A 27,285-nucleotide genomic window follows, 5' to 3' on the forward strand; every position below is an offset into this window, starting at 1 on the left:
GCTAATCACTTACAGATGCTATATAGTACTAGTGCTGATCAAGACTGATCGCAATCAGATCTATCTCAGTACATTAGGGTCACCTTAGGCTCTTCAAAAAACACAGTGTTCGCCCGATCAGGCCTGATCTTGTGCCCACACTTGCGTTCAGTCCGCCCCACCGCAGTGACAATTTTTTTTTTCTGATCACTGCAAAAACATAATATAAAGATCACTTTTGAGCTTTTTGGATCTTTATTAGCGATCGCAGCTTTTTTTTTTTTGCACATTCTTTGGCAGAGATTTTTCCATCCACATTGATCGATGCGAATGAAGAAATCTGTGCAGTTAACTTTCTTTCAGCCCAGAGGCTTAACGGAAAAAAATATATATATATCTCATTACCCATATGCTCAATATAAGGCCCCATGCACATGACCATGACGTTTTTTGCGGTCCGCAAACTGCGGATCCGCGAAAAACAGAAGGCGCCCGTGTTGACTAACGCAATTTGTGGAACGGCGCCGGCAATATAATTTGCGCAAAGCGCGGACAAGAATAGGACAGGTTATATTTTTTTAGCGGGGCCGCGGAACGGAGCCACGGATGCGGACAGCACATGGAGTGCTGTCCGCATCTTTTGCGGCCCCATTGAAGTAAATCGGTTCGCATCCGAGCCGCCAAAACGGCAGCTCGGATGCGGACCCAAACAACGGTCGTGAGCATGAGGCCTAAGGAGAATAGCAGAAACTCCTAATGCTGGCCATACATGTAATGATTGCGGAGACCATCAAATGCCAGGGCAGTACAAACACCCCACAAATGACCCCATTTTGGAAAGAAGACACCCCAAGGTATTTGCTGAGGGGCATATTGAGTTCATGAAAGATTGAACTTTTTGTCACAAATTAGCGGAAAGGGAGAAAAAAAAAAAAATCAATTTCCGCTAACTTTTGCCCAAAAAAATAAAATAAAAAAAATAATATTTCTCTCACCCAGCATGGGTATATGTAAAAATACACCCCCACACTTTTTTGCAGCCAAGATGCGCCAAGGGGCAGAAAGTCCAACGAGTACCTTTTAGGAGGGCATTTTTAGGCATTTGAATTCCAAACTACTTCTCACGCTTTAGGGCCCCCAAAATGCCAGGGCAGAATACCCCACAAGTGACCCCATTTTGGAAAGAAGAGACCCCAAGGTATTCCGTGAGGGGCATGGCGAGTTCATAGAAGATTTTCTTTTTTGGCACAAGTTAGCGGAAAAGGATTGTAAGAAAAAAAAAAAAAAATTTCCTATCATTTTCCGCTAACTTGTGCCAAAAAAATAAACCTATGAACTCGCCATGCCCCTCACGGAATACCTTAGGGTGTCTTCTTTCCAAAATGGGGTAGTAGTTTGGAATCCAAATGCGTAAAAAATGCCCTGTGAAATCCTAAAGGTACTCATTGGAATTTGGGCCCCTTTGTGCACCTAGGCTGCAAAAAAGTGTCACACATGTGGTATCGCCGTACTCTGAACAATGGCAATGTGTTTTGGGGTGTATTTTTACATATACCCATACTGTGTGTAAGAAATATATATCTCTGTAAATGACAACTTTACATTTTTTTTTATACAAAGTTCTCAATTTACAGAGATATTTCTCACCCAGCATGGGTATATGTAAAAATACACCCCAAAACACATTGCCCTACTTCTTCTGAATACAGCAATACCACATGTGACACTTTTGTGCAGCTTAGGTGCGTAAAGGGGCCGAAAGTCCAACGAGTACCTTTAGGCTTTACAGGGTTGCTCACAATTTAGCCCCACCCAAAATGCCAGAACAGTAAACACACACCACAAATGACCCCATTTCGGAAAGTAGACACCCCAAGGTATTCACTGAGGGGCATAGTGAGTCCGTGGGAGATTATTTTTTTTTTGGCCAGAAACTTAGCAGAAATGGAAACTTTATTTTTTTTTCCCTCAGAAAGTGTCATTTTCCGCTAACTTGTGAAAAAAAATTAAATCATACATGAACTCCCCGTGCCCCTCCGCGAATACTTTGGGGTGTCTTCTTTCTAAAATGGGGTTATTTGGGGGGTATTTATACTATCCTGGCATTCTAGCACCTCAAGAAACATGACAGGTGCTCAGAAAGTCAGAGCTGCTTCAAAATGCGGAAATTCACATTTTTGTACCATAGTTTGTATAACTTTTGCGCAAACCAATAAATATACACTTATTGGATTTTTTTTTATCAAAAGACATGTAGCACAATAAATTCTGACACAAACTTGTATAGAAATGTAATTATATTTGAACAATTTAACCAGAGAGTTAAAAATACACTTTTTTGAGAAAATTGCGGTCTATTTTGATTAATATCAAAAATGAAAAATATCAGCAGCAATCAAATACCACCAAAAGAAAGCTGTATTTATGAGAAGAAAAGGAGGTAAAATTCATTTGGGTGCCAAGTTGCATGACCGAGCAATAAACAGTTAAAGTTGTGAAGTGCCGATTTGTAAAAAAAGGGCCTGGTCACTAGGGGGGTATAAACCTGTGGTCCTTAAGTGGTTAAGACAGATCGTGACGCCTCAAAATTTTTATCAACATTCCCCATATACAGTCAGGTCCATAAATATTGGGACAGACAATTCTAACATTTTTGGCTCTATACACCACAAATGGATTTGAAATGAAACAAACAAGATGTGCTTTAACTGCAGACTGTCCGCTTTAATTTGAGGGTATTTACATCCAAATCAGGTGAATGGTGTAGGAATTACAACAGTTTGCATATGTGCCTCCCACTTGTTAAGGAACCAAAAGTAATGGGACAGAATAATCATAAATCAAACTTTCACTTTTTAATACTTAGTTGCAAATCCTTTGCAGTCAATTACAGCCTAATGTCTGGAACGCATAGACATCACCAAACGCTGGGTTTCATTCCTGGTGATGCTCTGCCAGGCCTCTACTGCAACTGTCTTCAGTTCCTGCTTGTTCTTGGGGCATTTTCCCTTCAGTTTTGTCTTCAGCAAGTGAAATGGATGCTCAAAATCGGATTCAGGTCAGGTGATTGACTTGGCTATTGCATAACATTCCACTTCTTTCCCTTAAAAAAACCTCTTTGGTTGCTTTTGCAGTATGCTTTGGGTCATTGTCCATCTGCACTGTGAAGCGCCGTCCAATGAGTTCTGAAGCATTTGGCTGAATATGAGCAGATAATATTGCCTGAAACACTTCAGAATTCATCCTGCTGCTTTTGTCAGCAGTCGCATCATCAATAAATACAAGAGAACCAGTTCCATTGGCAGCAATACATGACCACGCCATGACACTACCACCACCATGCGTCACTGATGAGGTGGTATGCTTAGGATCATGAGCAGTTCCTTTCCTTCTCCATACTCTTCTCATCACCCTGGTACAAGTTGATCTTGGTCTCGTCTGTCCATAGGATGTTGTTCCAGAACTGTGAAGGCTTTTTTAGATGTCGTTTGGCAAACTCTAATCTGGCCTTCCTGTTTTTTAGGCTCACCAATGGTTTACATCTTGTGGTGAACCCTCTGTATTCACTCTGGTGAAGTCTTCTCTTGATTGATTGTTGACTTTGACACACATACACCTACCTCCCGGAGAGTGTTCTTGATCTGGCCAACTGTTTCTTCACCAGGGAAAGAATTCTTTGGTCATCCACCAGTTATTTTCCGTGGTCTTCCGGGTCTTTTGGTGTTGCTGAGCTTACTGATGCGTTCCTTCTTTTTAAGAATGTTCCAAACAGTTGTTTTGGCTACGCCTAATGTTTTTGCCATCTCTTTGATGGATTTGTTTTGTTTTTTCAGCCTAATGATGGCTTGCTTCACTGATAGTGACAGCTCTTTGGATCTTATCTTGAGAGTTGACAGCAACAGATTCCAAATGCAAATAGCACACTTGAAATGAACTCTGGACCTTTTATCTGCTCATTGTAATTGGGATAATGAGGGAACACACACCTTGGCCATGGAACAGCTGAAAAGCCAATTGTCCCATTACTTTTGGTTCCTTAACAAGTGGGAGACACATATGCAAATTGTTGTAATTCCTACACCGTTCACCTGATGTGGATGTAAATACCCTTAAAGTTGACAGTCTGCAGTTAAAGCACATCTTGTTCATTTCATTCCAAAGCCATTGTGGTGGTGTATAGAGCCAAAAATGTTACAATTGTGTCGATGTCCCAATATTTATGGACCTGACCATCTACTTTATGTGGGCATAATTTTGGTAATGTCATTTTTTTTTAGTACGTTAGAAGGTTTAGAATTTTTTAAGCAATTTTCGAAATTTCTGAAAATTTCCAAAGTCAAATTTAAGGACCAGTTCAGTTCTGAAGTCACTGTGGGGCTTACATAGTGGAAACCCCCCATAAATTACCCAATTGTAGAAACTACACCCTTCAAGTTACTCAAAACTGATCTTGCAAACTTTGTTAAAGGAAAATGGAGATGAAATTTCAATTTTTTTTGGCAGATTTCCATTTTAATCCTTTTCTTTAACACATGGAGGGTTAACAGCCAAACAAAACTTATTACCCCGATTCTGCAGTTTACATAAACACCCCACATGTGGTCATAAACTGATGTAAGGGCAAACGGCAGGGTGCAGAAGAAAAGGAGCGCTGTAGGGTTTTTGGAAGGCAGATTTTGCTGAACTGGTTTTCAGATGCCATGTCTCATTTGAAGCCCCCTTGATCACTGGCGTACATACAGGGGTCGCAGTTGCGACCAGGCCCGGCCGCCTGTGGACACCCCCCAGGCCACTTGCAGGGGCCCTGCTGTACTCACATGTAATGGAGCGCTCAGATGGGGCCCGGCCTGAAGTACTGTGGCAATTTCGGGCCCCATCAGAGCGCTCCATGCCTCCATTACATGTATAATATGGGGGGGGGGGGAGCGTGCAATCACACACACCCATCCCATATCGCGCTGCTGGCTGTGGGAGGAGAGCTGAAAGCCTGGGAATTTTCCTTGAGCACAGCCAGCAGCGAGATGAGTGTGGGAGCCTGTCATCAGTGAAGAAGGTAAGTATGTGTGTGTTTTTTTTTCCTAATGCTGCGGCGGGGGGGGGGGGGGGGGGGTCGATGTTTGATGGGCACAACTAGAGTGAGGGGGCACAAAAGTGGCCATCTCTACTGAGCACCTAATCTGCCATAACTAATTTGAGGGGGCACCTGATCTGGCAAAACTACTGTGAGGGGGGGACATATGAAGGCATAACTACTGTGAGGGGGCACGTAATCTGGCATAACCACTGTGAGGCACATATGTGGGCACATCTAATGTGAGGGGACACAATCTGGCATAACCACTCTGAGGGGGCACATAACTGGGCATAACTACTGTGAAGGGGCACAATCTGGCATAACTACTGTGAGGGGCCACAAGGTGGGCATTACTACTGTGGTTGCACTAAGGGAAAATGTCCTAGATTACCCTGCTATACATTGGCATGGCTCTGTCTTACAGGCCAGCACAGCACCCCCTGCTGGTGATTTCACAGGGGCAGTCACCATCCCTTTCTTATGTGATTATTCTTTTTTATTTCACTACAGGGACCTTGTTCTGGATCCAGCGGACATCACGTTGACGCCAGTGACACCTTGGATGACCTAGGACCAGATTTTATTAGGACTTGGTGAGTGTAGCCATGCATTGGGCTCAGGGCTCTTTAACAAGAGCGGATCCCGTGCGGGTAATCCGCTGCGTGAAAGAGCCAAGCCCCGTTCCAGACAGCAGAGACACGGAGCATTAACATGATTGATAATGCTCCGTGCCTCTGATCTTTTTACTACAAAATTACCAGTGAGAAAGTGGTCACCGTAATTTTGTAGTAAAAAGATCAGTCAGTCAATCATGTTACTGCTCGGTGTCTCTGCTGTGCAGAATGGGGCTTGACACTCATTCACGCAGCTGATTAGCCGCACAGAAAGAGCCCTTAGTAAGAAAATATGCCGCTTCTTTGTAAAAATGGGGTGGGGGGGGCCAATGGATCAGCTTCACATCGGGGCCCCATGGATTGTGTGTACGCCACTGTGTGAGGGGACACAATCTGGCATAAATACATCTGGGCATAAATACTGTGAAGGGGCACAATCTGCCATAAGTACTGTGAGGGGCACATAACTGGGCATTACTACTGTGAGGGGGCACATAATCTGCCATAAGTACTGTGAGGGAGGCACATATCTGGGCATAACTACTGTGACAGGAACAAAGGTGGGCATAACTACTGTTAGGGGCCACAAGGTGGGCATTAGTACTGTGTGGTTGCACTTAGGGGAAATGTCCTAGATTACCATGCTATACATTGGTATGGCTCAGTCTTACAGGCCATGGAGGAAGGTTGGGAGGGGGCCCCATGAATCAGTTTCGCACCGGGGCCCCATGGATTGTGTGTACGCCACTGCCAGCCAGTAGGTCTGCTTTAATAGGGTTAATCGTTGTGATGGAGCCTCTAAACAATTGAAATGTCAGAAGTTTTGGTGTGGGGTGGTCTGTCATTAGAAATGATAGGTCAGTTAATCTGTAGAACAAGGGTCACAAATGCCATGTTCAGCATGCAGTTGTGGTCTTCGGATTCCCTCAGCAGCATGCAGCTTAATCAAGGACCACAAAAACCAAGCAATATGTTGATAAGTATGCCAAACACCATATTTCAGGTTGCAAAATGAACAAGTTGGACAGACAAATGAGTATCCAAATAATGGAACATTAAATCAGATTTATATCTAGAACCTCTGAAATACTTGCTTTTTACCACCCAGGTCAGCAAAATCATCAGCACAGGGATTATACACAATGACATTCTACAATGTTCATGCTCCTAATTATAACCACTTACAGCCTTTCTCATCAGATCCATCCAAACAGTCCTTCTGATTGTCACATATATTGCTGTTGGGGACACATTTTAATCCATCTTTGCAGAGCAAGTAACCTTTGGTACATTTAGGCTCTTCAAGGCATATTGTTTCATCCACTAGACGATGTGTAGGTGAACAACGACATGTGCGGCTTTCAAGGTTTGGCAGACAAATTTGACTACATCCACCATTATTTTGAGAGCATTGATTTTTAGCTGTTAAATAAGAAATCTGGAATCATTAAGAGGAATTCAATTTAAATGTAAATAAGTGCAAATTCCACAACAAAAATGAAAATTAAAAGTATGTCTTATTTCAGCAAATAGCATTTATCATGTAGAGAACGTTAATAGAATGGAGTTACTAGAGTATTAACCAGATTACCTACTTTGCTTCCTGGATTAATTTTTCCATCACATTATACACTGCTCGTTTCCATGGTTACAACCATCCTGCAATCCATCAGTGGTGCTCATGCTTGAACACTATAGAAAAAAGCACCAGCCTATGTACTCTGCCACAGTCCTGGCCACCAGAGAGGCCGATACTTTTTACTGTAGTGTTAAAGCACGACCACAGCTGCTGGATTGCAGGGTGGTCGTAACCAGTGATGAGCGGCAGGGCAATATTTGAATGCGCAATATTTGCGAAAATTTGGGCAAATATTCGTCATATATTAGCAAATTCGAGAATTTGTGATCCAGTCATTTTCAAAAAAAAAAAAAGCTAAATTTGCAATTAAAATTCACGATACGAACATTCGCGATGAACAATACTCCTAGAGTCAAAGAAACTGCAGCCTTCTCATTGGCCCACAAGCAAGAAGCAGTGAGGGATCATGGGTACTGCAGAAAAAAAAAATTGAAAATTTGCGATTACGAAGATATAGCACTATATTGTAGATATTCACGAATTCTCAAAGTGCCACTATTCACAATAAAAATTGCGATTAGAATATTTGCGATCAACACTAGTCGTAGCCATGGAAACGAGCAGTGTATAATGTGATTGAAAAATTTATCAAATCCAGTAAAGGAGGCAATATGGATAATTAGTGTTGATCGAGCAAAGTGCTCGGGTGGTCGAGTAGAACACTTTGGTATGCTCGGGTGCTCTACAGAACACAATGAAGTCAGTCAATGGGAGAACCCGAGTATTAAAACAGGTACCCCCTGTTTGAAGAGGGGAGGGTGTCTGGTTCACAGGAAAAGGTCAGAAATTGATGGAAACACCACCGAAATGGTTCGGGAACAGCATGGGGAGGATGTCTGGATGCATCTTGGACTCCCAGGTCGCTGATGGGAACGATGTTGTCCGAGTAGTACGCCACTTTTACAGACTGACAATAATATGCACAAAACCAAAAGATAAAATCGATTTTAGAGGAAAGATAGAAAACATTATATACAAGTAAATATACAGGAAAGAAAGTACAAGTGCTGCAAAAAATTACAATGTAGAGGCACTCCAATACAACCTGTTTATCACATAAAGGAGGGCCTTATTCACATTGTGGTACAATTGTTCAGGTAGTGGGACTCCTACACTCAAAGCCTATGCACTAAGTGAACGGGCTTCCAAAAATTACAAGGAACCAGCAATCTAATACACCCTTTATTACACATAAAGGAGGGCAGCATACACCCTTAAAAAATAATGGATGGCCTGCTGGTGACCCTCAAAAACATTTGGAGCAAGGGCCCGCTGCCGAGCTGACCCTCTAAAACATTAGGAGCGAGGGCAAAATAATAAGCATGTTGATATGATGGAGGAGGACGAGAAAAGGAAGATTGAACCATATACCTTTTTTGTGGCGGAAGCCACATTTAAAGTGCCTTTATGTTCAGCCGCTTTCCTCTGGAGTAGAAAAGTCAGGGGCAATCCAGGCCTTGTTCATTTTGATAAGAGTCAACCTGTCAGCATTTTCAGTTGACAGTCGGATGCACTTATCAGTTATAATGCCCCCAGCAGCACTAAATACCCGCTCTGACAAAACACTGGTGGCGGGGCAGGCCAGCACCTCCAAGGCATAGAGCGCCAGTTTGTGCCACGTGTCCACCTTGGACACCCAATAGTTGTAAGGCACAGAGGGATCACTGAGGATGCCGACACGTCTGCTACGTACTCCTTCAACATCTTACAAAATTTTTCCCTCCTTGTGACACTTGGCCACACATCAGGGTGAGGGTGATGGCGGGTGTCATGAAACTGTTACAGGCCTTGGAGAGTGTTGCCCTGACTCTGTTTGAACTGCTGTGTGTTCCCCTCGTCTCCCCTCCTCGGTTGCCCAAGGAACTACGTACTCTGCTGCCAGCATTGTCAGCTGGAAATTTTTGGAGCAATTTTTCCACAAGGACCTTCTGGTATTGCACCATTTTGCTAGTCCTCTCCAACACAGAAATGACAGATGAGAAGTTCTATGTAGCGGGGGTCGAGAACGGTGAACAACCAATAAATCGGTGTTGGCCAAAATGCATATAACACAAGGGTCACAGGAAAGGCAGCATAACAAAGTAAGCCATGTGTGCCAGAGTCCCAACAGACAAGACTTTGCTGTCCTCATCAGGAGGATGACTCAATTTCCTCATACTCTTACTCCTCTTCGGCCCATCCACGCTTAACAGATGGAATAAACCCACTATGGGTACTACCCTATTTAGCGGAGGCAACCGTCTCCTGCTCCTCTTCCAATTCCCGCTGAGAAGACAAACTGAGGGTAGTCTGGCTATCACCCTCTGTATGGTCTTCCCCCATTTCCACATGCAAAGCGTCCGCCTTCATTGTGAGCAGCAAGCGTTTCATTAGACACAGAAGTGGGATGGTTACGCAGATAATAGCGGCATCGCCGCTCACCATCTGTGTTGATTCCTCAAAGTTGCAAAAAAACTCAGAGGTCACACATCCATGCCTACTCCTCGCTTATGAATAGCAAAAGCTGACTGGAAAGGCGACGACCATGTTGCAGCCTGTATTCCACTACTGCCCTCTGCTGCTCACAAAGCCTGACCAACCTGTGGAACATGGAGTTCCAGCGCGTGCTCACGTTGCACTGCTTCAGCGTTGTCAGACCAGAGGCAGCAGTCTATGACTTGCGGAAATTGGCACACACGCGGTGCACCTTCACCAGTAGCTCAGGCAAATTGGGGTAGGTTTTGAGAAACCGCTGAACCACTAAGTTGAACACGTTGGCTAGGCATGGTGTGCGAGAGCTTGCTCAGCTCAAAAGCCGCCACCAAGTTACGGCCATTATCAGACAACCATGCCTGGTTGTAGGTTGAGTGGCAAGAGCCACAGCTCATGCAGCTCTGCAGCGGTGTGCTGTTGGTCACCTAAGCAAATTAGTTTCATCACAGCCTGTTGCTGCTTCCCCACTGCAGTGCTACACTGCTTCCAGCTAGTGACTGATGTCTGACTGGTGCTACAAGATGAGAATTCAGAGGTGGAAGTGGAGGAGAAGGGGGGGGTTGCAGCCACTAATGTAGGTGGTGGCGGAAATCCTGATTGAAGTCGGGCCCGCAATCCTTGGCGGTGGTAGCACCTGTGCCATCCCAGGGTACGACTCGCTCCCAGCCTCCACAACGTTCCCCCAGTGTGCAGTCAGGGAAATGTAACGTCCCTGGCCAAAAGCACTTGTCCATGTTTCAGTCGTTAAGTGGACCTTCCCAATAACTACGTTGGTCAGGGCATGGGTGATGTTACAGGACACATGCTGGTGTAAGGTGGGGACGGCACACTGGGAAAAATAGTGGCGGCTGGGGAGTGAATAACGAGGGACTGCAGCAGCCATTAGGCTGCGGAAAGTCTCAGTGTCCACTAGCCTAAATGGCAACATTTCCAGGGCCAGCAATTTGGAAAGATGTACATTTAGTGCTATGGCCTGTGGGTGGGTGGCTGGGTACTTGCGCTTTCATTCAAAGGCCTGGGGAATGGACATCTGTGTCCCAGCGCAGCGTACAGAAGTGGATGTGCTAGCTGATGGTGCTTGCGAAGGTACAGGTGCAGTGTGGGAGGCATTCGGGCCTGCGTCTTGGACAGGGGATTGGCCAGCACGTAACAGTGGAAGTGGAGGCAGTGGTGTGACCCGCAGACAGATTGTGGACCCAGGCGTATGGCCCACCGATTAGGATGTTTTGATGCCATGTGACAGATCATGCTGGTGGTGGTGAGGTTGCTAGTGTTCACGCCCCTGCTCATTTTGTTATGGCACAGGTTGCAAATGATCATTCTTTTACCATCCGCACTTTCCTAAAAAAAAAAAAACGTCAGACTGCAGAACACCTACCCCTTGGCAAGGGAGATTGCGGCAAGGGGGTGCTCCGGGGAACAGTTTTGCCACCCCACTGCCTCTTCCAGCCTGTTGCAGATCCCTACCCCTCTGTACTGCTGTCCTCGCTCGGCTTACCACCTTCCCAGGTTGGGTCAGTGATTTAATCGTCCAGCACCTCCTCTTCCACTTCCTCACTCTTGTCATCATCCTGACTTGTTGACCCAACAAGAACCTCACTTATTAGCAACTTTGTCTCATCATCCCCATCATTATCCACCTCGTGAAACACTAATTGCTGTTCCCCACCATCATCTTCTGACTGTGAATTCAAGAGTTTGTGAATCAGAGCACAAGATCTCCTCATGTCCCTCTTCAAGCGGGCTTGGCGAGAGGCCCAAAGCAAGGAATGGCGATGAAAGGAGCTCCTCGGAATATCCGAGTGTGGGATCACTTGTTTGCCAAGACTCTCCATGGTGGGAGGAAGGAGGATCAGGGTGAGGATTCGGTTTACCAGACTCTTAGCTACCGAGACTGGACTTTGTGGAAGACAGGGTGGTGCTTAACCGACTGGAAGCATTATCTGCTGCTTCAAGAGTGGTGTCCTGCACCGCCCTGCTAACTTGGACATGAAGCTAGGCATCATGGATGAGTGTTTCTTGTGTTCTGGCAGCAGGCAGTTTCACCGCGCCCAGGGACACGACTTCGGCGTGCACAATCAGCAGCACGGCCACTTCCCCGTTCCTTACTGATCACCTTCAGCATATTAAATGGTATATATGCTTGCAAGTATGTCACATGTACAGTAGCGCAGCTTTTATAAGTATGCGCAAATAAATTAGACTGAAAGTCACATTTAAGGATGCGCAAACATTATACAGGAGATGTAATGCAGATAATGTCGCTGTCAGCAGCAGCCAAACATTTGTGCTGAATGTCAGATTTTTAGGATGCAAAATGTAACAACAGATGTAGCAGAGGTTGTGTCACTATCAGCAGCAGCCAAACAACTGCACACAATTTAGCGCAGGTTGCACTAATATATATTGCAGACAGATAAAACAATAGTCCTTAAAAGGACTTTTGGGTCTCCAACACCTTTTAACACTAAACCCCGCCAAAAAAAAAAAAAAATTCCTGTTCCTACACTCTGTCCCTTCTACTGCAGCTCTCCCTGACTAAGAGTGAGCCGAACCACGTGTCATCGGGTGCTATATAACACCCAATGACTCGTTCCGGCCAGCCAATCACTAATGCCAGTAACCAACATTGCTACGGTATTGCAGTGAGTGCCAGTACTTCCTCGCACGTTTATTGGCTGTGTAGCAGCCAACAAATGTGCGGGGAGAAGACTAGTGTCACGCTCGAGCACACGCAGTGTTCGGCCGAACACAGCGATGTGCAGAGAATCGCGGTGCTAGAGTCAAAATGGTGTTCAGCTGAGCATGCTTGCCCAACACTAATAATATTAGTAAGTGCCTTGTATTAACTTTCTCTACATAAAGGCCAATTGCTGAAGTAAGACAACCCCTTTAAGTTAAGGCCACAAAAGCAAAAAATCCATCAAAAATTCAAAAACTGGGCAAAAAGTGTGGCTCATGCAATCATGACTGCACTAATGGCTAATGGAAAATCTAAGTTCCCAACAGTGGAAAATCTTGACTGCCAAGGCTGCAGCTTGTAATTTTGCCCCCGTAATAAGCAGCCATCATGTTAAAAGCTAGGACATAGATGTTCTAGGGTATTAGAGTTGGGGTACTGGGTCTACCAGATACAGACCACTTCATCATGAAGTCATGGAAGTAAGGAAGGATGTTCCTAAGGGTTAGTAAGTCATTTGCACTTACGGATGATCTGCAGAAGATGGAGCAGCCTATGAATTCCTCTATACTACTTGAACCCCGGGTTTCAGGAGCTCAGTCTCCATCTGGAAGGCTAATCTACGTGGCAACCAAATGGGCACTAATGAGATATGCTGTAGGGCTGGAACAAGGCATTCTTAACCTGTGGGACTTGGTTCTTAGTTTATGAACAAGCCCTACGCCCTGTAATTTGTAGCCTGAATAGTTGCTAGGGTCTACAAGCTGGACAATTGTCCCCAGAATATAATTGAAATACAGATTCCAGTGAACAACATTGGCAAGATATTCTCCTGTATCAGGCTAGGACCTATGTACCACAAACAAAGACCCGGACAGTGTGATACTTCATTCACAATATTTATTAACACCTTACCTTGCTGAGCTGGTCGGCTAGATACTTTTAGATATAACACTTTTTGGTTCATTTCAAAATATTTATTTTCACTTGTGCCAATTTTACTAAACCAAACTCTTCCTGTATCTAAAAGACAGAATAAGATTAATGAAGGATTGGTATTGAACTGGACAGACTGCGAGTTATAGAATTGACCACAGTATAAGGCTTGTCACTTAGTTCAGATCTGGAACTACATAAAATTGGCCCATTTTTTTTTAAGTCTGCAATCAGGCTCGAAAATGTTCTAGATATTGATTAACTATCCTTAGGATAGTTAATATCACTTCAGTGCAGGTGCTGGGTGTTGGACCCTCACTGATCAGCAGATGTTGAAGCTAACAGATATAGCACTGCTACCAAGTAAATGCACTGATCAGACAAATTTGAGTGCTGTAACGTTTGTCCCAAATGTAAGCAAAAATGCCAACATGTTTTTATAGAAGTGGTAACACTGTGCAAAGTGTAGAAATTAAGACCATTAATTATAGTTTAAAATGGAAAATACTGTAATTAAACATACCATTATCAAAAGTAGTCCAGAACAATACATTATCCTCAACAGTGAACATGTTTACGCCATGCAGTCTACTCCGGACCACCTTATAACTTGTTCCATCAACCTTAATTGATTCAATAGTACCATATCCTGCAAGTCAAACTCAAAGTTAATTTACTTAGGATCTTCAACAGCAAGTCATTATGTAGCAAACTTTAAGGAACCTTTTGTTGGAACAAAGTTCATATTTGATTGTATTGGGGGTTATATAAAGACTAAAAATATATATTTACCTCTGTCAGCCCAATAAAGTCTGGTTCCAGAGTCTGCAAATGTCAGACCTACCACAGCTTTACTCTTCCTCCACAGTATTCTCCTATTTGTTCCATCCATATTTGCACATGCTAACTTAGGGCTGTTTCTTCTACCTTCTAGGCCTGCATCAAAATAGCACATTAGGCCAGAGTGTGGATAGAGTGCAAGGCAGGTTGGTGTATACAAGTCCTCCTCTAAAACTACAGCTTTATACATGCCATTTGAAGTTGCCACTTGAATGGATGGTTTGGATGTGCTAATCCAGAAGATATTTCCAGTTACCCAGTCCACAGCAACAGAAGTCACACTGTCATCAACATGAACAACTTTTTTCCAATCTTTTGAAACAGAATCTTTAACTTTTGTTGAGGCTATATATCCACCATGTTTAACAGCAAAAACAAGGGTTCGATCTTGCATGATGAAGTCAATAGAAGAGATCTGGTTAACATTAGTCAGGCTTGCAATCTCATTCTTTGTAGGAACTTTCTGGTCCACCAAATTAAGTTTTTGCAAATCGACCTAAGGACAAAAGACTACTAGGTTAGGTATGTTTCACAAGATTAGTGGTTACCTGAATATAATAACATATAGGGTAGCTACTAGATTTTGATCATTTGTGTAAAATATTAGTTTGGTTGGTACTCTGTATGCCTATTTTTATCAACAGGTGATCATTCGATATAACTCAAAAGTGTAAACCCTTCATGGCACATTTATCATCAAGGTTTGTACACATTTTCTGGTGTAGAAAAGTCAAATCTTTGTGCAAGCCACCTTTCACATAGGTTGGGAGTGGATGGGAAGCATGGGGGTGTACACAGCCTAACAGATTTGACATTACAAGAAATAACATGCAAGAAAACTGGTGTATCAACGTGCATGGGGAAGTTAGGAGAGCTGTCAGCCAAATGAGCATTTGCAACAGCTATTCATTGTGTATGGCACCTGTGGTAGAAAGGGACACTAAATCTTCCATTATGCATGCCAGTAACTACCTTGTTTAGATTGATTTTTTTTTTTTATTAGTACAACATTTTCGTCAAGTGCATGTGCAGTAACCCAGACCCAACTGCTTGTTCTATTGTGTATTATGTTATATGTGTATGATACGTTCTGCCTTGTATTCCGATAGAGAAGATATGGTTGGCAGTAACAGGGTTAATCATCCTCTTTCTTCCATCCTGGTAGGAGTGGGCTGGTCCTACTTACTGCATGAACTCAAGGAGTGTCAGAGTTGGTGTCACTGAGGGTGCTAGTATTTACAGTGGTGGTCCTACCACCACTTCTATTCTCCCCCACATGCCCCTGTTGTATACTGCACCTCAATGTATATATCCATCATGATTTGCCTGAAATAAGCACTGCTTTTGCTGACAGTGGTCATGTGTTCCCAATGTTGGGACATTCTTTGGTTGACCAAGAAGGCACACAGCAGCTTGTATGGATTGCTATTGCCTCTTAAGAGTAATGCTTCCAGGGGAGAAAAAGCTGTGTATAAATGGCATGTTGTGGTCTGCTTTGTTTGGAATCAGACAAAAACCTCCACTGGAAATCTGAGAAATATGATCTAGCAGATGCCTCATGCACTACAATGGAATCCCTATTACAATACTATGCAAAACAGCCAAAATCGTGGGCAGATGCTTCAAGGGTAGGTTTCATTTATACTTTATTTGCAGTCACAAGCCAACAGCATATTTGGGTTGTGTCCAGGGAGCCACCCGAGCCCTCTTCATGGCCAGTGGCCATGGTAATTAATGATCTGAGGTTCCCCTCCTGACTCCAACTGTATTGCCAGTCTAAAGCAGCTGGAGTAAGAGGACCGACCATGGCAGCTAGCGCTGGCTACTATAGCAGCATTTTTGCGAAGGTATTTTGTGCTGTTGAAGTATTTAGCTCTGCTGGGGTAGTATGTGACTCAATACAGTATTGCTGGCCCCCTCCTATTTGTGTTGGATCTCCTGTCAATTCGGACTGGACTACAAAATGGGGCCACTTGATTTTTTTTTTATTCCCCCAGGGCCACTGATTTTCCAATCCACCCCTGAGCATCTTTATGCGATTAGTGACACTTTCAATACTATACAGATCCCTGTCTTAGGCTGTAGATGACCATACCGATAAAAGAGGACATATGTTTGCTTAACTTAGTTAGTATACCTGAATGACCGATGACGACAATGCAATTAAAAGAAATGGCAAATCCTTAAGTAGAACGCAACTATGCAAGTTACTTAAAAGCACGAGTCCGGTGGGACACCAGCAGCTTGCATTTAATCCAGGACCAATCAGGCACATATGAGAACACTTCAGTTTTCGACAAGGATCGTCAGTTGTTGGTTGCAAAACTTTATGCATTACCTAAGAAAGACATGTATGCATTACGGTATTTGGCTTTGAAATGATCACAGTAAAATATAAAAACAATTACGGTACGCTGATAATAGGTGCAATTGAATTTGCTGTAAACTAACGGTCCATGTTATTTTTTGTTTGAACACTGGTCAACTAATGCCTTCTGCATAAATCAGCAAGAGTTATGAATGAATATTTGGGACTAACATGAAAGCTTCTGTTGAACAGGTCTTCTGATTTTGTGCTTCAGAATGGACAGTTTTGTTTTTAAAGCAGACTTCAATAATTCATCTACTAGTATATACAATTAAATGCTACTATAATAAGATTGAATTGGGGTGAATCCCACAACTACATTCTAATCCATCTACAGTTGCAAAGCTAGTTCTGAGGATTGACTACTACAGACGAGCGAATAAATAGTCTCATAAGGTCTTCAGCTGAAGGGGGCAGGTGAAGAATCTCTGACCTACCACAAGATTGACAGTCCAGAGATTTAGCCCAGCCCTGACAGGCTCTGCTTCAGAGCAGTGGTGCTGGCCAAGAAATGGTCAGCGACAGGCTATATGTCAGGAACATTCAATTCTGTGGCAGGTGAAAGAGGGAGGTGCTCATGCCGCTCTACAGAGCACTAGTGAGACCTCATTTGGAGTATTGTGCTCAGTACTGGAGACCATATCTCCAGAAGGATATTGATACTTTGGAGAGAGTTCAGAGAAGAGCTACTAAACTGGTACATGGATTGCAGGATAAAACTTACCAGGAAAGGTTAAAGGACCTTAACATGTATAGCTTGGAAGAAAGACAAGACAGAGGGGATATCAGAGACTTTTAAATACATAAAGGGAATCAACAAGGTAAAAGAGAGGAGAGAATATTTAAAAGAAAAACTGCTACAAGAGGACATGTTTTAAATTAGAGGGGCAAAGGTTTAAAGTAATATCAGGAAGTATTACTTTACTGAGAGAGTAGTGGATGCATGGAATAGCCTTCCTGCAGAAGTGGTAGCTGAAAATACAATGAAGGAGCTTAAGCATGCATGGGATAGGCATAAGGCCATCCTTCATATAATATAGGGCCAAGGGCTATTCATAGTACTCAGTATATTGGGCAGACTAGATGGGCCAAATGGTTCTTATCTGCCGAAACATTCTATGGATGCTTCTTCACTGAAAAAAAGGTGAAGCCCTGCTGATGAGATATTGACTCATCCAGTCTCTACCCCTGGTCAAATGCTACAAAAAAAAAAAAAAAAAACACAGGTAGAGTGATTCTCTCTGCAACTAGGACTCTCCCAAACCATCCAGATGAGTTTTGGGCTGGCCCACTAGAGCACCAGAAGATCCTCTGGTGGGTCCATGCTCAAACTACAATAGACCCTAAACTCGAGCAGAAAACAACCCCAACTGGAGCCAATCACTTGCTACTAGACCCATTTTCTCATTTATGAATTAAACCTTCTTGACGATATGTCCCATGTACAATGATAATTATGAAATAAAACATTTGTGCATAGCCTCATCTTCGATGTGGTAGTTGATTCTTAGGCTGCTTTTTATAGAAAAACAGACCCTAGGCAACAGAAAAGGCTGCATGGTCCATCTACTTGGTCCTTATAATTTCTCATTCATCTTACGATAGACGTGTTTATCCCAGGCAGGTATAAAATCACGTATTGAGGATTTTCCAACCACATCTGATTGCAGTTTCTCCTTAGTATTTTTATTACAATTTTATTCTTGTTTTACAATATTCTTCTACTGCATTCACTATACTGCTGCTCCACTTACTGTACTGCTGGTATCCAAGTCGAGGGAACCAGGTAGGGTTTGATTAAAGAACTATATAAATGTTCTTAAAATTTATTCAGAGAGCTAATGCAGAAAGCTCAGAATTACTGTTTTCCAGTTATGAAAGCAGGAAGTATCTAAGTATCTGTCAATTCTCATACATTTTTTTTTTTTACATACTGGGAAAAATGAAAAGTACACATTATGTATAGTTAGGCGAGCCCAAGAAACACCAGTCCAACCATGCAGACAGCTCTACCAGACAAGTTCTAAATCTACTTTGTGACCAACTTTACGCAGTTTGCCATAAGACAGACTTGCATCCCATTTCAGATTTATGTGATACAAATATGTAATATACAAGTCAATTTCTCAAGATTGATACATAAAGCACTAAAGGGGTTGTGCCACTTCAGCAAGTGGCATTTATCATGTATAGAGAGTGAATACATGGCACTCTTTAATTTATTGCGATTGTCCATATTGCTTCCTTTGCTGCCTAGACTAATTTTTCCATCACATTATATACTGCTCGTTTCCATGATTATGACCACCCTGCAATCCAGCAGCAGTTGCTGTGCTTGCACACTATAGGAGAAACACCAGCCTCTCTGGTGGCCGGGACCGCACATAGGCTGGTGTTTATTTCTATGGTGTGCAAGCACGGCCACTGCTGCTGGATTGTAGGGTGGTTGTAACCATGGAAACAGTGTGTAATGTGATGGAAAAAAGAATACAGCCAGCAAATCACAGTATATTAGTAAGTGGCTTGTATTAACTTTATCTACATAAATGCTATTGATATAACCCCTTTAACTTGAAAGTGTCCATAGAACTCCTTTAAAAGAGCTTTGAGTGTTTAATTTTGGTGACCTACAGTACCCTCAGAATAGGTTATCAATATCTGGTCGGTGGGGTTCTGACTCCTAGCAACCCTGTTGATCAGGTGTATGAAGAGCGCCATGGCCTCTTCCTAGGTCTGGGTTATGTTCATAAGTCACATGGCCTAGGCACACCAAAGTCCCATTTAAGTGACTTGTCCCAAGCTACAATTCCAAGCACAACCAGTATGCAATAGACAGCACTGTACTCTAAGCTTGCAAAGATACCATGGTGCTCACAGGAGCACTTTAACTTCTTCAAACAGCTGATATTGATGACCTATCCTAAGGATGGGTCATCAATATTAAACACCCAGAAAATGCCTTTAACTACACACAGTCATAGAAAGATGTTACACTTTGCAAAGTACCTTGAGTCCATATGGTTGTCCATGCCGCTTTATTAGAACAGAGAAGTTCTTACCAGTCTTCTTACTTATTTTTTGTACAGTCCTTGCCTTTATTTCCGACCAGTAAATCTCATCCTCAAACACTGTCAAGGCGAAGGGGCTTTGAATGTTTTTCATTTCAATCACCTGAATCAAAATTAAGAAAATCCTAAGGCTTTCCTATTAATTCTAAAGTAGACTGGCCATACAGATTAGAATTTTTAGTCTAAGGTGAGTTGACACAGTTGGCAGTCCCTAGACATCTTATTAACAGTATAGAGGCATTAGACATTATGGACTTTTGGCCCATCTGATCCTTTGCTCCTTGGAGAGATGCACTTTGAGCTGGCAGACCTCTGCTGTACTGAAATATGTACACTCACTTGAGGCAAGCATGTTATATGGGGGAGGGGGTTAAAAGAACAGTGGTTTAGATTACAAAAATATCAATGCATTTACTTTAATAGGTTCCGCTTATTAAACAAGATAGTGATACATATTCCATTTTCTCGTGAGTTTTTTTGATAATTCTCTGTACATTATGGGGTGGAGCGGCAGCCATCTTGCCTGCCCTACTGTTAACAGTGTTGAGATACTGTACAGCAGCATTAACATTGATCTTAGTGCACAATAGGAAATGTTCATTTACTTCATAGGAGAGTTTTCTGGGCATGCTCCATTACCTGTTACTAAACAGGGAGGGGGAGTAAGTGATGAGCTCTGACCATCACTTACCGTCGTACATAGTGGATACTTCTTATCTATATAGAGGTCATCTCATTGAATTCCTCCGATATTGAGATGACACTTGTAATGTGATTTCAGAACAAGTGCCAGCAGTGTTTTTAGGTTTAGTGGCTAGCGTGAAACTTGCTAGATTTATTTACTCTTAAATTAAATTTTGACATGGAATATAGAATTATTTATCATTCAAAACGTTTATTTTTTTCCAGAAAAAGTATTGACAAGGTTACAAGGTAAATACAAGATTCTTACTGGTGAGTGTAGAATACATAAGGCAACAATAGTTTTTCAATACAATTGGGAGCCTATCCCAATAACAATAATAACCGCAAAAGAGGAATAGTACCAAAAAAAATAAAAAAAATAAAAAAAAATTCAACAATTACAAGGGACGAAAAAACAAGACACGGACAAGAGAGAGAGAAACGACAAGGGAGAAAGGAGGGGAGGAAAGGAGGGAACCCTATACGAACACTTGCTGCAGACACGCTTCCCGGAATTCGTCAGAAGTGCGAAACAGCTCCCAGGGACTCCATACTTTAGTAAAACGAGCAACATCTGGAGGGGTAACACAGATCAGGTCCTCCATTCTTTGGTGGAGAGCAATTTCCTCAAACCACTCCTTGAGTACAGGGGGGGGAAGATGACTTCCAATGACGAGGGATGACCGTTCTAGCGGCTTGAAGCATATATTTCAGGAGGGAGGCTTTGTAGGCTGGGATAGTCAGGTCAAATATGGACAGTAAGAGGGATTCAGGCGTATTGGGAATAGGAATCCCTGTCACGCTCCGCGTGACTTTATGCACTGAGTCCCAAAAAGGTCGCAGGAGGGGGCATTGCCACCAGACATGAAGCATGGTGCCTTCTTCCGACAGACATCTCCAACAGTTATTGGAAACAGTCGGGAACCATTTATGTAGGAGAGCAGGAACTCTGTACCATCTAGACAGGACCTTATAATTTGTCTCCTGCGCCCTTGTGGGAATCAGCGCCTTATGAGTCAGGAGGAAGGCTCTCCTCCACTGAGAAGGGGTGAGCTGCACATCCAAGTCACGTTCCCAGGCTGAACAGAAAGGGGGGAGTTGGGTAGAGTGTTGGAGGGTGAGTAGGTTGTAGATGGTGGAAATATCCCTGAACACTGCCGAAGGGGCCAGACACATTTGTTCGAATGACGTTAGGGATCTAGACAGAGCGTGGGTTTTGCGCATGGACGAGTAAAAGTGTTGGAGCTGGAGATATTGAAAAGTGTGACCGGGGCGAGTAGTAGAGGGCTCTATTAGCTGATTAAGAGGTTTCAACGAGGACCCATGTAGGACATGACAGATATAGAATTATTTAACAGAATTGCAAAAGTTTTTTTTTTTTTTTTTTTTTTTTTTTTTTTAACAGTAACTACCTTAATATCAGTCCCATCCAAACTGGCTGAACCAATAGAGTGAAATTTATCATCAGACCAATAAATTCTCAAACTCAGCAGATCGAGTGCTAATCCGGTTGGCCAACCAAGTTGTTCTTCAATTAGAACCAGTCTTTGACTGCCATCCATTCCAGCACGCTCTATTTGGGGCTGCACTCCAATTTCACACCAGTACATAAGTCTGAAATTCGAAAAAGTAGTAAAACATATGTTAGACAATCCCTTACCAGGTTAACTATTGTAATCTATTTTAGTGAGCATTAAGAATGTTCTTGCAGTTAGGACTAGAAATACAGAAAGGATTATTTACTGACTTACACAATTAGCTAAACACTTTTATAACTGAACATAAACACTGTATAATCAGATTATAACTGAACATAAACACTGTGTAATCTGATTATACAGTTTACCACATTAAATCTTCAGCTAAACATTTGTGGAGAAACCAGAGTTGTAGCCAAGCTATACTTAAATTAACCTGGAGCAATAGAAAATTGGCCAAGACAACTACTCCAAGACGTTTTGTAAATAGATGAGGCATTTCCTTGAAAGAAGGATTTGAGGTTTTAATTTAGTTTATAGCAGGTTCACCAATTTTCCCCCAAGCTGCTAAGTACTTATAGCTCACCCACTAAGTGGCTGTAAAACCAAAGAACGTGGTTGATCCAGATCTTCATCCAGTATGACTGTGTATTCAGGAAAGCCTTTCCAAGAAGCATTTAGAGCAGTTGCAATGATCTGACCAGCTATTCCATCTGTCCAGTATAGGTTGCGACCAACCCAGTCAACAGCTATGCAATCAGACTTAATTCCTGAATAACAGAACAATGCAACATCTTAACAGCAGCCCTTGAAAGTATTATGTAACCCTGGTAGTACAAAACATGTAAAACAAGTCCTTACCTTTAACTAGAGTTCCTTTTATTTTTGTGCCCAAAGTTATCCACTTAATGCTCTCTGAATTCAGGTCCATCCAATAAACTTTCTGTTCCATTATGTCATAATCCACAGAAAAGATCATTGAGTTTTTATCTGTGGACATAAGGATCTCCTCTTCCAATGAACGCAACTTGTATAACAGAAGATCAAATTTAACTGCTACCAGTAAAACTGGTTCTATACCTAAAATATGAATGGAGATTAAATTCCGATTTACCCACAAAAGGACAGCCACTAAACTGACCACATTTGGGACAGTCTGTTGCTTAGGAAGTACAACACAAAGGCATCCGTTGCCAGATTTCATGCCTATTCATGAAACCTGTCAATTTGTCATGATCTTTCCAGTTACCCATTAAAAAAGGTATGAATGACTGAGGACCCTTTTCATTGAATCTTGACATACAGCCCAAGCTACTGTGCCAAAACACTAAATTTAAATAGACCACAGTGAGTTCCACTGCATTATAGAATATTAAGCCATGTAGACCAAGTGGTTTCTGGCTATTCAAGAACATGTGGGGGGAAACACTGCCAACTGTAACAGTCACAAACTTGCATCCAGATTTGGGAGTGTGGAACAGGCTTACATTCCTATACAACCCAGGTAGATCCTTGTTTATTTCAGTAAACTTGACAAGTGCTGAATCCGATTCTCTTATTCAAACAACCCACTTAAGGAAAGATTTACCTGCAACTCTACATTGGTGACCGTCTGGCTGCAGAACATAACCTGGATGACAAGTGCAGTTGAATGTGCCATTGAGGTTGATGCAAGACTGGCTGCATGGTGATGGATCAAGTTCTTTGCACTCATTTATGTCAATGCACATACTACTGTTGACACTCAACTTGAAGCCGTCACCACATATACACTTCTGAAAACATAGAAAAAAGTTAATTCTGTAATTCAAAAAATACAGTACATCTAGCACTGCACAAAAACTGGACAAACTTAAAATTTAATTCATGGTTAGTTTTTTAACATATACCAATAAAATATTTAAATAAATCTAAATTCTGGTCTCAAGTGCTTTGTTTGGTCTCTCCTGCCCTGGTTGACTTCTGACTGCACTGCAAGGTAATTTCTGTAAAAGTTGATGTTTTTGGATGGCATAGATGAGGAGTACGATACCAAGATGCATATCAGATACAATATTGTCTGCATTTTCCTTGTCAAGAACATGCATAACCAATTTACTGAAAGCTTTTTTTTTTTTTACATAGGCATAAGCTGTCCACACAGGCAGGAGAAAAAAAACGTTTGCTTCATTATAAAACTGACAACTTGAAAGTAGTTTAAATTATGTCCAATGCTGCTCACTGGGCATATGCACTTACTGGACCAAGGGGAGATCTATAGCAGGCAAGGGAACAGTCTTCTTCACATGGCACTTGACATTTTCCGCCTTCATCTGAACCATCTGAGCAGTCAAGTTTTCCATTACAAACTACATCAGTAGGAATGCAGTCAAAGCTGGCACACTGGTACATGCTATTGTTACACTTTTTGGGTTTACCTGAAGAATTTCAGAAAGGCAGTCTTTAATGTTAAAGCTGAATCATTATGAAGCAAGGAGTGAATACATATTTTTCTTAAATCCCCCAAGTTCTAAAATGGATAAATCTTTAAAATAAACTTACACTTGGATTTACATGTCTAGGCTGCAGCATACAGCCAAAACCCCACTCACCTGTTGCTTGAAAAACATCCGCTTTACCTGCAAAGTTGTGGCCACCAAGAGTGGATGGGGTTTCAGCTATGTGGCAGCCGGTACACAAACTCCCCCAAGGCCAGTTTCAGAAGATCATGTTCACTGCATGAAACACATTCCCTATGGAAGCACGAATTTCTGTAGTGAACTCTACTCTTGTAACCAGACTTCATGGCATTATGATGATTTAAAATGATGCATATCTTCCCAACTTCAACTGTAATGATTTGTACCAACAGCAATATGAGAGTACACATTATAGGTAGTGTCGGGCAGGGACACCACAGCATTATACATAATAATATTGTGCCTTCCAGTCAAAGGAGCACAGTTCACTACGGAATCCACTCACAAGAAGCGCGTTTCAAGCAGTGAAGGTGTTAGTCTAAAACTGACGTGAGCATAGGTTCACACAGTGTTTTCTGGAGAAGGTATTTGAGGCAGAATTTCCTGCAGGTTTTTCAGCCAAAGTTAAGTGAATTAAAACGAAAATACAAAAAAAGGAAAGCATTGCATTTCTCCTTCCTGCTGAACCCACTTCCAGATTAAGCTGAAAAACTCAAAAAAAGGAAAATCTGCCTCAAAAACCTCCTTAAACACTGTGAACCTACCTTAAATCTAAACAAAGCAGTCCCAAAAGGCCTTCGGTTTAGGACCCTATTGATTTAACCTAAAATAAAAAGATAGTGGCAGCAAAGGTCATGAAAAAGCATGTTCCAAAGAGTGGAGATATAGTGCATCAGGTTATTGCCTAACACACAGACACCTGATCGCTCTGGAACAAATCCGCCTGGGTAGACTATATGGGAGGCCTAAAGAGCTGGTCTCCATTAGCGGATAATATTTTGCACCAAATGACCAAGATGCTGCATTATTTCCTGTGAGCAATTAGTTCTCCCGCTGGTTGAATATGGGGAGGTGCGCAGGAGAGGAACAAAACTATAAAATGTATTGTATCAGGTTTTGTGTTAATGCACATTATATGATAATTCATAGAACAAAAAATAGAAACCAAAAGTGAAAATAAAAATAAAAGTTACATCCATATTCGTCACTGCCATCTCTACAGTCCTTTTTTCCATCACATTTCCAGAAAGAGGGGATACATTGATCTTCACTAGCACAAGCCCATTGTGCCATTTCACAAGACACCTTCTCCAGGTTACAGTCCTACAAGGTGGAGGAGAGCAATACATTATATTTTATGCTTTGTTTTAAAAAAAGATTGATAGAATGATCATTTTCCTTCTAAATGTCCTGCATGACCTTTACTGTCAGAAACTAATTGCTCACAGACTAGACCTATAAAGCAACTGTTCCAATATCATAGGAATAAAATAATGGATAGATGTACGATAACCAATTACCAACACAAAATTAGCTGATTTGGTCCTTAAGTGTTTTCCAGCTACGAATTATCCCTCTATCCTCCGGATTGGGGGATAACCGTTATAGATCCGCACAAGTCCGCTAGCTGAGATCATCAATGAATGAGCATCTTACGTCCACTGAAGCAGCAGTGTGCCTGCTCAATTACGGCTGCATTCAAACTGTATTGGACTACCATATATAGCAGCATACAGCACTTGGCCATCCCCCAGAAGGCCCATGGAGATTAATGGCAGTGGCAGCACACATGCATGACCGCTGCTTCATTCATACAGGACTCATGATCGAGAGACAGTGGTTGGGTACCCACTGACCACACTCGAGAAGTTCTATGTATTTGGAGGCATAAACCCCTCTAGTGTAGTGTTACTCATCTTCCGTCATTAGGACCCACTTGCTGGTCATGATTTGAGATTATACCACAGAATAAATACCTGTGCCAAGTCCTGATGCATTGACTAATTATATCACCTACTCAATACTATTAACTCAGAAAATGTTACCGGAAGGTGGATTCCTGACGACTGGAGTTGAGGAATACTGCCTTAGGGCATCCACTCATGCTGCATCTTACATACGTATTAAGAGCTCATGCACATGGCCGTAAGTGTTCGGGATCAGTATTTTGTGGATTTGAGGACCGCAGACCAACTGCATGCAACCATTTACTTCTTACCTTCTGTAGAAATCTCCTATCCTTGTCCGCAAAATAGACAATAGGGCCTTTTTTTTTGCAGAGCCGTAGAACCGGCATTCAGATGCAGACAGCAGGCGGTCTGCTTTCCACATCTTTTGAGGTCCCATTAAGATTAATACAGTCCTGTGCATGAGCCCTTACTGTGTGGATTTGCAAGACACTGGGCCAATTCAAGAGTTTGCTATGGGACCCTAATTTTTATAACTTTATGTCAGGTGAAGCCCACGACAACACCAATTGAATAGTTTGAATGCTGCAACCTTACCTTTTCATCACTTCCATCCTTACAGTCTTTGGCATCATCACACTTCCATTCTTTCAAGATACATTCACCACTTTGACACCTAAAATCCCCATTCTGACAGTGCAGAGGTTTAGAGATTGTGCAGTTTACTTCATCCGAGTGATCTTCACAATCATTGTCTCCATCACAGTGCATGCTATATGGCACACACTGTCCATTTGTACATCGGAATTTGCCACTGCTACACGTTTTAGGACCTGTAAGTAAAGACAGTTTGTGTAATTGTAGGGCAATGATATCTAACCTGTGGCTTTCCAGCTGTTGCAAAACTACAACTCCCATCAATAGCTGTACGCTGTCAGAGGATGATGGGAATGGTGTTTTTGCAACAGCTAGAGAGTCACAAGTTGGAGTATTGTGTTGCAAATTCAACTTAAAACAGATACTGCCTTTTAAAATAAATTTTTTAGGTCAAAAATTCTGTTCCAATTAATATATATTTTTGTACTCA

The 27,285-nt window shown here is 42.3% G+C and overlaps 1 protein-coding gene across 1 annotated transcript in view; it reads right to left on the reverse strand.

Moving 5' to 3' along the window:
* The window catches only part of LOC120990953 (low-density lipoprotein receptor-related protein 2-like), a 41,935-nt gene extending 14,966 nt beyond the window's left edge, over nucleotides 1-26,969 (reverse strand). Inside the window, exons 1-6 of the mRNA XM_040419843.1 lie at nucleotides 26,796-26,969; nucleotides 14,592-14,730; nucleotides 14,187-14,330; nucleotides 13,918-14,043; nucleotides 13,374-13,481; nucleotides 6,853-7,089 (exon numbers count right to left, since the gene is read on the reverse strand). Of these exons, the coding sequence (XP_040275777.1) occupies nucleotides 6,853-7,089; nucleotides 13,374-13,481; nucleotides 13,918-14,043; nucleotides 14,187-14,330; nucleotides 14,592-14,730; nucleotides 26,796-26,969 (928 nt within the window). The remainder of the gene's footprint in view (nucleotides 1-6,852; nucleotides 7,090-13,373; nucleotides 13,482-13,917; nucleotides 14,044-14,186; nucleotides 14,331-14,591; nucleotides 14,731-26,795) is intronic.
* Between the last annotated feature and the right edge of the window lie 316 nt (nucleotides 26,970-27,285).

The sequence above is a fragment of the Bufo bufo genome, chromosome 2, assembly GCF_905171765.1.
Source record: "Bufo bufo chromosome 2, aBufBuf1.1, whole genome shotgun sequence".
Classification (NCBI taxonomy): Eukaryota; Metazoa; Chordata; class Amphibia; order Anura; family Bufonidae; genus Bufo; species Bufo bufo.